The sequence below is a fragment of the Chamaea fasciata genome, unplaced genomic scaffold (assembly GCF_029207755.1).
Source record: "Chamaea fasciata isolate MVZ Bird 193981 ecotype frontalis unplaced genomic scaffold, bChaFas1.0.hap1 SCAF_1, whole genome shotgun sequence".
NCBI lineage: Eukaryota > Metazoa > Chordata > Aves > Passeriformes > Sylviidae > Chamaea > Chamaea fasciata.
The window spans coordinates 134608241-134622629 of NW_027094086.1; the positions used below are offsets into that span (position 1 = coordinate 134608241).

Genomic DNA, 14389 nt, shown 5'->3' on the forward strand with positions numbered 1-14389 from the left:
TAATTACTCTTTGCATCTCCAGATGAGAGTTAGGCTTTTTTAGGCAAAAAAAATTCGAAGATCATTGCACAAAATATTTATCAGAAGGATTTCCACAGACATTAATTAATGCTCCTAATTACATATTAAATTTCATAAGCAGCAGTGAGCACCTTTATCTCCTTATAAGCTCTTTATTTAAACAAAAGGAAACCAGATACTTTTAAAGATGCTTCTCTTGATCATCAGAAGCATGTCCTACAACAAACAGGAAACAATTTCTTCTAATTTATAACTATTTAACTCAGAACAATTAATTCAGCTATCTCTTCTGATGGAGTTGTAAATGTGGTCCCAGAGAAGAAAGTCTGTATTCTTACAAAATGTGAAATATTTGCAGAATTCTCAAAAGTGGAAAGTCAACAAAATAAGTTGAAACACAGCTGATATTTGGGTAAAAAAAATGTCATTGAACAGTTATTTTTTTTTAACTCCGGATTTTTCTTCTTGTTTCACGCATTATCTATTCTTCTTGTTTCATGCAGTATCTATTATGAACCATTATGGAAAAACACTGAGCTACATCCTTGACTATGAAGAAATACATCATTTTTCTAATCATGAAAGATAATTAATTTTACCTAAGTAATCTTTGGGTTTGGAGTATGTTCCTTGAATGTGGATATAAAATCATCAGAAATTCATGCAGTTTTGCATTAATGTAAATACCATTTTCATTTTCTCATTTTCTTCTCCTTTGACTTACAGGCATGGTTAACTCCTTAAATAAGAAGGCATAAAACTTGAGGAGGTCAGAATCAGAGAATGTCTTAATGTATATAGCACTAAGGAGGGGAGCTACATCAAACATGTAGAGCACATGATATAACTATGTATACAGTACCCACTTCTTTGGGCATTTGGTGAGCAGCAAGATTAACTGAATGAAATGACAGCACGATTTGCATTTTCCCCGAGTGAGAAGTGTATATGAGATGTACCACAGAATGGGACTGTACAAAATAGACCTAGCTTGAGACTTACCTACCTGACAGTTGGGCTTATCAGAATAAATTATTTATTAGAGGATGAATAATAAAAAAATACCTTAAAAGACCTTTTTTTCTTTAACCATATGAAATCTAGCATAGACAAGTTGTATAAACAAGGAAAGGAACAAAGTTCAAGGGTTTTTAATTCTAATGTGCTTTATTTGTTTTGGTTTTAAAAAAAAAATCTATTCTTAATACCATAAATACAGCAAGGTATTTTTGGCTCCCAGACTCAAAGGCAGGATATCTAGCAGCTGTGCCCTTCTCTTCTAGCAGTTCTAGCTTTTTTAAATTTGGTCAAATAGAAACTATAATCCATAGAGCCAAAGGATACTCAAAACCTAACATGAAACCAATTATAAATAATAATATGAAGATATTAAGGGTAGAAGGATTCTCAGTTATGGAAAAAAATCCTCATTTTTAGTGACACATACAACTGAAGAACATTTCACAAATCTTAAGGAAAGAGTAGGCATACAGAAAACTTGTACCTTCTAACAAAATGGACTCAGAGCAGTTATGTAATATCACAGCTCTATTACGGAATTTAGGTCCTCTTTATTTTTTATCCATAACATGTATGATAGATAATTATTTCAATTAAGTTAGCTATAAGTGACTCTATGCAGTTCAAGGCATCTGTATAACCACACCAGGTTACCATAAATGTGAAATAATGGAAAAACTACCATCTGGACACCAATGGAAAGCCTTCCTTCCACCCCTTTATCTATCTGAAAAGAGAAGTGATAGTCTGGTTCTGGTGTGCTGAGCTTCATAATTTCCTTACTACAGGACTGTTCAGAATACAAAATGATGTGAAGCAATTTTTACTTGTGAAGTGACTTGTATGTAGCTGCCAAGAAAATTTTAAGTTACTCAGCACTCAGCAGCTTGTAGTGATGCTGTTTATTGCTCATTTACAACTTAACAATGGAAAAAATAAATAAAAATCCCTTCTTTACCTCTTTCAGAAGATTAGTGACTTGTTTTATATGCAAGAACTCCGGGGTCTTGTCTAAATCCAGTGAAGGTCTTCCCTTGATCTCTTCTTCAAAATCTCTGCGGTACATTTTCTATTGTAGCAAAACCAACAATTAGTGGTACATACATATGCAATTCCAAGCATATTTCAGAAGAGAGATTGTAAATAGACCCAGAAACGAGCCCTGCCATAAATCAGATTTCACACTAATAAGCAACTTCATTATGCATTTCATTACCTAGTTCATTTATACAAACAGATACAATTTAGACAAAAAATACGTGTACAGTGTGTCCAAAGAGAATGTTGAGCCTGATCTATGAAAGAAACAGTTTTTTTGGTAGAGAAAAGAGAAGAAAAATGGCGCACAAGGTAATGGTTTAAAACTCATTGAAGTTTCTACCAAGAGGCTGAGATAATCTGTTTTCCATGACGCAGCAAAACTAATGGAATCAAACTGCAGCATGGGGACACAGGTGTATCCATCTCACTCAGGATGGATGGTAACACACTGGACTAGATTTTCTGAGAGGTCACAAAATCTCCATCATTTGAAGGCTTTTTTAAAAAAATTAGAAAAACATGGGCTGATATAGGACAGCCAGTGCTGTTCTGGAGCCTGGGAACAGTCTTTCCTCCTTGATGAGCTTCCCAGGCAGGAAAGGCAGGAGGATGTTTAAGTTAAATCATGGGGTTGGACTGGGTTTTGTGGCTTCACTTGCTCCCACATAAGAACCATCCCTCCCCTAAAGATGGAATTCAAGTGAAAATATAAAAAGTTATTAATCTCTGATCCAAATGACTTCTTGAGCTTCTTCTCAATTAAATTATGTGTGTGTACTGTTAATACAAATGGCCTTTTGAGAAAAAAAAACAAATTCACAAGAACTCAGCTATAGAATAGCAGAGATAACTACTCAGTATAATTCTACTATATCCACAATTTACTCTCTGCTTTATACATTTTCTTAACCTGAGTACAAGATGCCTGTTAACCTCTCTGTTGATCTAAATTTCACTTGTTCATAAAGTACACTTTTACTTACCTCACTTTGCATCTTTTGAGCCTCCTTTGAAACTTGATACATTGGTGTATCCACAAACTCCAGCATTGATCTGCCTTTAGATTTTTCATAATTTTCTTTGTACTTGACCTAGGAAAATTAAAACAAAGTCTGTTAACAGCTGAGAGGATATGAGATCTTATTGCTTGCCTTGGAAAGAAACAAATTCTGTCTTAGCCGTATTCCTTAGATGTTTTGACTTGGAAGACTTCTCCCAAACTTAACCTGTTGGGGGTATAGGGCAGTTAGATAAGGTTATATTTTTGGAGTCATTTATTCCTTTTCTACACAATTCAGACCAAGAAATTGTGAACTTTGAAGACAACAGGAATAAGGAGCATCAATCACAATCCTTAAACTAATTGCATGGGTTTGGCCAAATGAACTATGTCTAAACAGCTGGCATCTTTTTAATAGGATCCCCTGCTATGTTTCCATAAAACAACATTTTCACTGTAACAACAACTAAATCTGTTTCACAGCCAGGCCCCACAGGTCTTTTTTTCAGGCTCAGAAGCACCACTCTCAAATGCCCTTTTGTTTCTACCTGTGGGAGGAAGAAGGGAAAGAAAACTACTGCTTCAGTAGGGTCCAGTCCAGCACCAAGATTCCCCTCACATCTACCAGGGACCACGACCTTAGAGCTGGCAGCAAAATCACAGTGAGGGACACAGGGTTAAGACATCAAGTTATTCCTCTATGCCAACTCACAAAGAAAAGACACCTTGTTTGGAAACCTGGAGAAGCCTTCTGAACTCATTCATTGACACTTTTTTGATTAAGACTGGCAAACACATTACTTATCTCCATCAGCCAGTGTAGGGCATGATGGAATAGTCTGCACAAGCCTTAAAGGAAAGCAAATAGCTACAAATCAAAATATTACATTTATAGTGAGTAATGTAATTTTAATCTCTCTGCCTCTTCAAAAACAGTGATGTCTGAATTTCTCTTTCCCTGACAGGCTTCTGCATTAAGCTTGGGTCCTGCAAAAACACTCTCCTCTCTCCTCATGGGGTGCTTCTGATTGAATATGCACTGCACATCACTGAAATCTATAATGTGGTTTTGTGCATTACTTAATCACTGTTAAAACGCTGTATTTTTCTCTTTGCAAGATGTGTTTGTTTGTGGTTGTGTATACCTGACTTTAAAGCACTGCATTTTCTTTGAGATTTGTTCTGCAGTGTGTGGGCTGAAACAATAGAAACATTTGCTTTGCTTAAATGATTTCTTATGTTCATATTGAAAAAAAAAAATATTCCAAAAATGTTTTCACAGAAAAAAATCCAGAAGTTTTTGGAATTTAAATGCTATTTAAAATAACTACGAAAGAAAAAGCATAGAAGAAACTATATTTTAGTCCTATGAACTGGGGAGTTCTGTCAAATGTGAATTTAAAATGTTGTGATGGAATTTTAAAAAAGGATATGATAAAAAATAGCTTTTGTACCTTCCTAGAGAAAATGGTTTTCCTGCTAATCTAAAAGCCAGATGTTTCTAGGTTCCATAGAAAATAAACATTATTATTTACACCTGAAGTGCAAAGAAACACACATGACGGTCTGGGTTTGCCTCCTAGTGGAAAAAACTATAAATGTCACACAAAAAAATCTCTCTAGTAGTGGAAACACATGAAAATTACCTCCATCTACAGATACTGATCTCATATGTTTACTCCATTCTTCAGCTAATGGAAGAAATGTTTTTTAATTCCATAAAATCAGATTAGCTAGACTCATAACTTTTAAACATATAATCTGAACTACAAGCACCAGATTCATTCTCCTAAGTTCTATTTATTCACCCTGTTCATTAAAATGAAATACATCTAAGTTCCCCCATTTTTGCCTGTATTTCATTAGTATCTCAAAGTCTCCACAATAGGAACAGATTTAAAATGCAAAAAACATTAAATTAGCTGTCCTACATATATCAAAGTGTCAAATTTTGACACAGAATTACATAGATATCTGTCATGGTTTAACCACAGCCAGCAACTAAGCCCCACACAACTGCTCACACGCTTTACCACAGTGGGATGGAGTAGAGAATCAGAAGGGTGAAAGTGAGAAAATCTGTGGTTTGAGATAAGTTAAATAATTGAGATAAAATAAGCTATAATAACAATAATAATAATAGTAATCAGTAATAAAAGGAAAATAACAAAAAAGAGAGAGAAATAAAGCTCAAGAAAAAAAAAACAAGAGATGAAAATGAAAAGAAGTCACTCGTCACCAACCTATCAATGCTCAGCCTGTCCCTGAGAAGCAACCCCTGGCCAACTTTTCCCTGGTTTATATACTGAGAATGACATATATGGTGCGGAATATCCCTTTGGCCAGTTTGGGTCAGCTGTCCTGGCTGTGTCCTCTCCCAGCTTCTCATGCACCACCAGCCACCTCAACGGCAGGGCTGCATCAGAAGCTGAAAACTTCCTGACTTGGTGTAAGCACGGCTCAGCAACAACTAAACCATCAGTGTGTTATCAACATTGTTTCCATCCTAAATCCAAAACACAGTGCTGTACCAGCGACTAGGAAGAAAATTAACTCCATGCCAAGTGAAACCAGGATATACTGAAAGAAGGAAGAATTCCACCTTGTAATTTTCTTCCTCATCAAAATAATAAAACCAGGATGAGTTTGACCTGTCAAAATCAGTTTATTTATGTCCAAAGATGCCCATCAAGCTTTCCTCTTAACCGATGGAATTTATTCCCCTGAAAGTCGACTTGTGTAACAGCCTTGCACTGATATTAGAGTATAAGTGCTTCATAAAGCTGCACACACTTCTACGCTCTAGGTCAATCAGCAAACCCATTCATTCAATCAACAATATTAGTTTATGAGTTTAATTAACCATAGAGCTTTCAATCTGTCACACTGGCGCAGGTGTAGCTATGTTATGTAGAGGATAATGAGAAACATAAAGTTCAATGGAGAAAGGTATACTGCAGGGAAACAGCAAAACCTGGCAATTAGCAAGATCCTTTGTGTTTCAGAAGGGAAAAAAAAAAAAAAAAAAAAAAAAACACACCACCCACAACACCATCAGACCATAAGACCAGTCTTTGGAAATCAGTTAACACATGGAAGTCATGGAGACTGTTTCTTACAAGGGTGGCAGATTACAAAACAGATTTGGTGTGAGCTGTGGAGAGACAAGGAGAACACAAGGAATGTACTGGAAAAGGAGGGAGAAAGGCAGAAGAGTAAACCATGTTTAAATAAAAGTGATAGCATGGGGAGGTCAAATCTGAGAAGGACTGTGAAAGTGGGATTTTTTTGAAAGAAAAATATTTAGTGGAGAGCTTAGGGATTGGCAAAACATTTCTCTTCTTGTACCAAATAAAAATACCCACCAGGATCTGGACAATGCAAAAATCATAGGCTTAGTATTTAGAGTCCTCAGACGAGCACATGGACATTATGAATCAACTCCTCCAGGAAAAAAGAAACTATACAAATATAGTTTGTAAAACATGATCTGCCTGAAGGGAAAGGTCAGGTTTCTATATATCCTTAGAGCTAATATGATAAACTGATGAAGTTCTTTCTGAGGGTGTCCATTTAATCAGCAAAAAGACTGCCAATCATACCAAACTCTAGAAGGAAACTAGATTTGGGTCAAAACATGCATGAAGAATGCAGGAAGAAAAAGACTCCAACTCATTTATTACTCACACAAAAGGAGATACTGTTAGCTTCACAGAGGGAGTGAGACAGACAAAAAACAAGCCTCAGTTCTCAAAAAAATAACACAAAAGTCTAGTCTAGATGGATTATTTTATTTTAGACATAAGCAGGCACTGACTCAAAAGCTGACCCAGTATGCTCCTACCCATTAGAGTTCATTGTCTATGAAACACTCAACTCCTGTTAACTGCAGAGCAACTTTCCTTCCAACACTACTCACTCCCCACCGCAGTCCTGCAGGCCTGCTGTGTTTTCTGGAGAAAAGACGACAAATGCAGCTAACCAGCCTACAGACATTCAGCATAGATGCTCTTGGAGCGGGAAAGGACCTTCATCATGGCACAAAAGCCAGGGGTTTCCTAGCTCTTCCTTCCTATTTCAACCCCGACCACGATCATCTATCACACCACCAGCCCCATCAAGGGGCATGTCTTGTTACGTGGCAGAATCGAGCATGTGCCTATTATCTGATCCAGTGTAGGAAGACTCAGACAGTTAAGAAGGCAAAAAAGTTTAGCCAGAGAAGCCCAAAAGTAAGCTAAGGCTCCAGAGGCTGTTCATTTAAAAAGTCCAAATATTAAACTAGCATAATGGTCATTTCTGTACAGAGACTTGCAGATGAAAGCAAGATCTTAGACAAAACGAGATTTGCAAGAAAATACGTATTTTAGGTCTTAGAACAAAGAAAAAAATAGACAATGTTTCAGATATATGAGAAGAAATGTTCAGCATCCAAAGTCTGTGTTGACCAGATTTCCACAGTATTCTTCCACAGTATATATTATCCATTCTAAGAACTGAAATAAGTCTTCATAAAAACCCATTTTTCTTCACTACACCCCTCATCTACTACAGTTACAACACTATAGCCCACTTCATATGAGAGCAAAAATGGGTTTCCTACCATGAATATACATAGTACATTCCTTACTAGATATATTTTTCAGGTCATTCTTAAAAAGGCAACTTACGTCACTCTGTGTTTTGCTGATATTTAAAGCATGGTTTAAATGCAGCAGGTTTGGTAGATCAGATGCTGGATCATGTAGGCTTTCCAAATCTTTCTTGTAGTTCACCTGAAAAAAGAATTCAGGTTATGGCTATGCAAACTAAAGATTAATAAAACAATTCACAGCTGCGTATTACAATGTGACCATTCAGAAAGAGAAAACACGAAGCGCTTGCCTGAACAGTCTCTCCCAGCCACTAGATGGTGGTCATCTACTACTATTTCAAAGAAAAGGAAAGAACAATACGGGACTCATTCTGTTGAGTAAGTACTTCGGAACTACTCAAACTTTTCCTCCAAAAAAAAGGATACTTACAACAAAATCACACTTTCTATGACTTTTCAGGCTAGGATCAATTTTCTTCTTTTTTCCTCTCCACTCCCTTCCCCCCCCCCCCCCCTTAAATCGAGTATCTTCCTCAGTACTTTGGGTCTATTCATTTTAAACACATTTAATTCTTACTCTTTCTCCCCTGCTTCAGGAATTACACTGTCCAATTTTAAAATTTGATATCTGGCAGTTAAAGGGAAGTGCTCCTGGATATTTTATCCAATACAGATTGCTTGCAGCAAATATAAGCAATATGGTGACTCAAGGCAAAAGATAATCACTTAATGAAGCAGCAGAAAGAAACTTCCCATCAGCCAACAGTAGGATTTTCCATTCTTCTGAGACCTGTATACCCAACTGTACAGGAAGAAAACTAACTGCCTTACCTATCTTGGATGAGAGGTCTTTTAAACTAATACCTTTAGTCCTCTCCACATATGTATTATGTTCTTCACTTCAATTTGCCCATTTCTTATAATAATAACTGCTTTGACTAATTTTTTACTACACATTTAGATTTTGGAAATTATGACATAATCCTCTGCACCCTTTCCAGAGCCAGTCTTTCCTGTTCCCATTGCATGGTACCTCACGCTTCAGAAATGCTGGACTACAGAATGAAGGCTTGTCTTTTGACTATCTGGGATCACAGCCTCAAAGAAGAGATCACATTTTTAGCATTAGACACACTTTTAAATATTCCATCCCAAGAGTGCTATCACAGATGTTTTCTGCAGTCTGGCTCCAGCAGCAGACACCCATTACTGAAGCTAGTGACTGCTGTATTTTGAAATATCGTTGAGAACATCGACCAGAAGAATGAAGTCTAAAAGACAGACATCCAAATCTGAACTGTTCATGTAACCTCCGTCTATAACCATTGGAGACATGATAGTACTTTGCCCCTCTGAAGACAGGCACCTCTAACAGATAAGAAGAATTGACCTCTAGATCTGTTTATTTCTTTCCTGAATAAAAAGGGACCAAGTGCAAGGCAATTAGCTCAGAGTAAGTGGTCATACCTGTTGACACACAAAACTGAGATGAATCTCATCTAAAATGGCTATGAATAACTCTTCAGGCCCTCTGTCAGAAGCAGAGGAAGAAATGGGATAGCATGCTGTACCTGCTACACACTGTATAGCAGAGACTGTAGCTCAGAGGAATTCATAAGATGAAAAAAGGAATTCTACTTGAGAACAAATATTAGTTTATTCAGGATGTAAATGCATGTAAAATACAAAGCAAATTAACTTACATCACTTGCCAAGGTGGATGCAATCTGTGCTTGCTTGAAGGAAGCACTGTCAAGAGGATTGTACTGGTGACTCTTCATTTCCTTACTGAACTTCTCTTTGTATTTCACCTTTCACCAGAACAAACATGTCTAATATTAACATGCAGCATTTAAAAAAGGCAGAGAATTCAGACTACAAAGAAGCTTATTAAATGCAATTGCTTTATTCATAAATCTTTAAGCAAAGTTTAAAGAAGCTCAGTTTACCCACATCTGTGACAGTCTTGGGTTGGTTTCAAATTAAGTTTTATGCACCTGAATTTTACTAAAATTCCAAGACTGTCATATGTGATTCCTGCTGCTGAAGAATTTATAAAAAGAAAACAGAAACAAAACCAAACGACTCACATGAGTAATCAAATAAAATAGAACTGTTTGACTAGCAATAATAATCTATTCACTGAGAATCATTTGATTCATAATTAACATCAAAATTGTGATTTTAACAAAAAAATTCTAAGGTGAATAAATTGTAACATTTTTAAAACAAATCACTTGTAAATTGTTCAACCACTTGAAAGTGGGAAGTCAGAATTAAACTTCCCACTACCATGTCCACGTGTCACACCCACTACGCTAGATTGCCACCAGAATTGCCAGGTCTATTTTTAATTCTGCCAGAAATTTCCCACGAGACACTGAGGAATCCCTCTGTAGGATTCCTCTGTCCTTTCTTAGGGATTATGCCCACCTCATTACAGTGCCAGAAAGCATAATTAAATGATTGCCTGCTACCTCTTTCACCATCTTTTCTTCTCATTCAAAAGAAAAACGGGCAATGACAACACATGTAAAAGGAAATAAGCAATACATAAATATGGAGACAATGCATTACAAGTAAATATATCACAAAATTCTATAAAACATGCTGAAAAACTGAATTCAGAATCTGAAAATATGAAATTGAACAAATAGTGTATCTCCCTCCTTTGCTCCCTTTGTGAGTAATCATCAAACATCTGGAGATTCTGCACACATGTCTGCTTCTTTCCAACAGCTGGGCACGATGGAGGAGAATAAAGTTCAATCTGAATTATGCTGCTTTCATGAATGTTAGGCAGACACCTGATATCTGAGCCTATGCAACATCCATTATAATTTACTACGCTCTGCACTAAATAAATACATGGATTTTTCCCTATTCCTTTTTTCTCTATTCCCACATGAATGTCTGATAAAGTGGTTAAGCCACCTCAAAAAATCTTCAAATTTTTTTTTCTCAGCCTTAGCTGTGGGAAGAGGATTTTTTCCTTTAAGGTTCTTCCTTGCCTCAAAAGACCCTCAACATCATTTAGCTTATGAAACCTCATTATCTTTGGCCAAAATGCCCACTATTTCATTAATCAGGATAACAAGAAATCAAAACTAAGCCACAGAAATAGGAACAAGGCATATACGTTCAAGCACTACATTCCAGCACTTAGGTTAATTTTTCTAAGTAAGGAAATTATAAAATATTGTTACTTTAAAAGAAAAACTTTATCTGAACACATTATGAACTTCATAATCTTTCACACTAACAGTAGAAGAGAGTATCCATTGCCTCTCATTTATCTGGTTTATATTGTTTAATATTTGCCTTAGCATTGGATCAAGTGCAAAAGCATATATCTGAACACAAGACAAAGGCAAATCCATGCCCTGTATGAGCAGTGAAGGAATAAATCAGAGGGCTTTTCTCTCTTTAAAGGTGTATCCAAAACTTGCCTTCTAATGAAAATCAGGCAGTGCTGTAATATGTCATTCAAAAAGCCAGAGATCAAGTCAGCGGGGTGAGCAAAACTGTCTTTTACTCCTTTACCCACATCACAACACCAAGCATAAGACTTTAAATACCCAACTACTGCAGGCTGACTTCTCCTGACCACCAAATGGCCACAAACAGTACACACAGACCGAACACACAACATGGCACTTGAAATTCTTGTTAAGTGGGAAAGCACTGGTGCCTAAGGGACCTCTCCACACAAATGGCTTGCCATCTTCCACATACAGCCATTTCATGCCACCATCTAAAAAAAATTTTAGCAACACATTTCAACCTAGAGGTTCCAGTAACAGATTCTCTTTAGTGTCACTTCAGATCATATTGCTGCCACTGAAGGACACAGGCGGGATCAGTGAAACCCATCTTCACGGAGCCCCGTGTCCTGATGCCAAAGTGCAGGAGGGTCCCAAAATTAAAGGAGCCTCCCCAACCACCGTGGCTGTAAATGTTCTGGTTGCAGTAGGGCTGTCTCACAGCTCCAGGCCCTGCTGCCTCCCCTGGCTGCTCAGCCCATTGCCTTTGCTCCCCTCCCCATCGCACGGGTCGCTCTGGGGCAAAGCAGAGCACACACAGTGATATCAGACAACCCTGGCAGTGTCTCCAGAGCACTTCCAGCAGTCATTTAACTGACCTGTCATAAGGGATTTGTTGCTTTGAAAGCTACATAGATGTACACTTTCTCTTTTATCAACATTTTTCTGGTTCTTTCTCCCTTTTGAAAGGAAGCGTAGAGTGGGAGAGAGTGAAGAAAGAAGAGCAAGCCCATGGATGAGTCATGGTGAAGGAAAGCACACAGTATTTATCATCCTTTTCAACAGGGTGAATACAGTTTAAAGAGAGGAAATATGCCTGAGAGAAAGAGTTCTGAATAAAAACAAGGAAGAAAAATACCACATATGGTTTCTAAACCATCAGAAGGGGGGAGGTTTTAGCAGGGCTATAATATGGTGGAAGAGCAAACAAGTGGGAGTAGAATTGACAGTTGTTAGTGGACACTTATCTACAAATTTCATCATCAACCAAGAGCTTTACTTTAATGAGGGCTTAAAAGGATGGTTACTTATTTACCATCTTCATTAAAGTCTTTAGTTTGTTTATTTTTTTAGAGATTATATAGTGGGGGTTAATTTAAAAGAAATGCGTGGAGGTTGCTCTCTAAAGACTGCTTAAGAAAGAGCAGACTCTGCAGGCTTTTAACACAACAACATCCCTGAAAAACCAAACTGGAATTAAATAAGGCCTGGATAAACAAATTTCTCATCAGCCTTGCACAAAACCTATAAAAGTCAGAATTGCAGCTGGACAGAGCAGTGTCTTTTGAAGCTTAGCAGCAACATTCCTAAATCAAATCTGTAGTTCAAAGCTGTTCACACAGGGAGTGTTCAGTTTCAGAAGTGGATGACATCACCCACTGTTCAGATTTACAAAGAAACTACAAAAATTGAATCATTCAATCACTGGGATCCCATGATGAAGCAGACACTTGCAGCTAAAGCATTTCCTTGTGACTATATGAAAACATCTTAAAAAAAAAGGAAAAAAACCTGTCAGAGCACATATATATTGAAGGAAATGTAGCATAAACAAAGAGCAAAATCGAAATTGTCATTGCTAAAAGCAGAAGGAGAATTTAAAGCAAAGATGGAGAAAATCCTAGACTCTTTGGGTTGTTACTGAAAATCTCAGAGAAGGTGCATTTTGAAAAACATTCTACTTCAAACAGTTTTATCCGTAAGACAAGCACCAGATTCAGCAACAAATATGAATATCCAAAATTATTCATCTTAAAACCAATTACTGAACACCATAAGAAGAATACTTCATACCAGCATCTCTATGAAAAAGCTAATAAAATGCACTAAAAAGCATAAAGAAGACACAAACAAGATCTCATTTTATTAAAAAAATTGAAAAAAATAGCCCAAATTATACAATGCACACTCGGCGAATTGACAAGCTTCATGTTTTCACAAGGGTTAACACAGTTTCTGTTTTAAATTTCATTTAAAATCAACAGAAAAGGTTTACCACATGCTGTGGGTAAATATACTAGTTCTGCGAGCTATTATTTTTGCTGCTGTCATTGTCAAAAGCTTTGTTAAATAAAAAATAAAAAAGGAAAGAAAGGGGAAAGAGAGAAAACAGTGATTTCTGTAGAGCCTTGAGTGCCAGTCAAACATTAACACTATTTTCTTCGCTTTGTTTGCTTTCCTGCTTGCCTTGATTGCTTTCTCCCTTCGTTACACCCACACTGCCTGACCTCTTCTTGCTCCTGTTCTCTATACTCCCTAAATTACCTACCCATATGCACCACATTAAAACATGTTATCATCTTCTCTTCCCATTACATCCATCAGAATTGTCAACTTTGCAAATTTACTGTGAGGGTCAAATAACTAATATTTCTCTGGATGTCACAGCTTATAGATTCATGCAATTAAGGGAGATCATCAACTTTCAACACAAAAAGTTTATGATCTTCCCGTTTTCTGAGAAACAAATGGAAACCTTAAAAGCCAGAAAGTCTGGAGACAATAAAGAGATCATTAACTTTACTCTTTTTTTAAATCTTGTAAGCGTTACAAGCCTGTTTCATGAACCTTGCATGAAGAGGACTGACATGACTGACCCATATTTAGGTCTCTCTCTCCCCTCCAGCACAGGTGCATCCCTCATCCTGCCCCACCACCCTGCTCTTTGGACACAGGGGTCATCTTCATTTTTCTGTGCTCTTGATTTATGATTACTGTGTCTAAGTCTTATAATGATTCAAATAATATATAAGAACCTTAGACAACTCATGGCCACTGCCTTCCCTCCAGAGGACTTGGGGGAATTGCTGAGTGCACCTCCCTGCTGCTGAGAGCTGCACAGTATTTGCACCCTCTGTGCTGCTGCAGGCCGAGTGTCAGGCTGAGGCACTGCCTCCTGTTGTGAAAGCACAGTCCACTCACACACTGCGGCATAGACTGAGGAGAGGACAATACAAGAAAGGATCCCAAAACTTGGATCCAGGGCCAGAGAATCCAGAGCCCGGACCACCAAGGTTTAGTCTATATTTTCTTTACAAATAAACCAAACACAAGATACATTTTGTCAACTTCTCCTCCCTTCCTGTCACACCTTCTGCACTATTTGGACTCTCTAAAGAAGTTATAATTACACAGTAAATGCTGCCTTCCACAGAAAGATCTCAACTAGAA

General features: G+C 37.3%; 1 protein-coding gene across 3 annotated transcripts in view; it reads right to left on the reverse strand.

Moving 5' to 3' along the window:
* Positions 1–14389, reverse strand: part of NEBL (nebulette) — a 245584-nt gene that overhangs the window by 46089 nt on the left and 185106 nt on the right. The window contains exons 11-14 of one of the 3 annotated variants that reach the window (XM_066198887.1): positions 9380–9487; positions 7753–7857; positions 3066–3173; positions 2000–2110 (exon numbers count right to left, since the gene is read on the reverse strand). The exons of the other annotated variants lie outside the window; for them this stretch is intronic. Coding sequence (XP_066054984.1) covers positions 2000–2110; positions 3066–3173; positions 7753–7857; positions 9380–9487 — 432 coding nt within the window. The remainder of the gene's footprint in view (positions 1–1999; positions 2111–3065; positions 3174–7752; positions 7858–9379; positions 9488–14389) is intronic. 3 annotated transcript variants of the gene reach the window in all.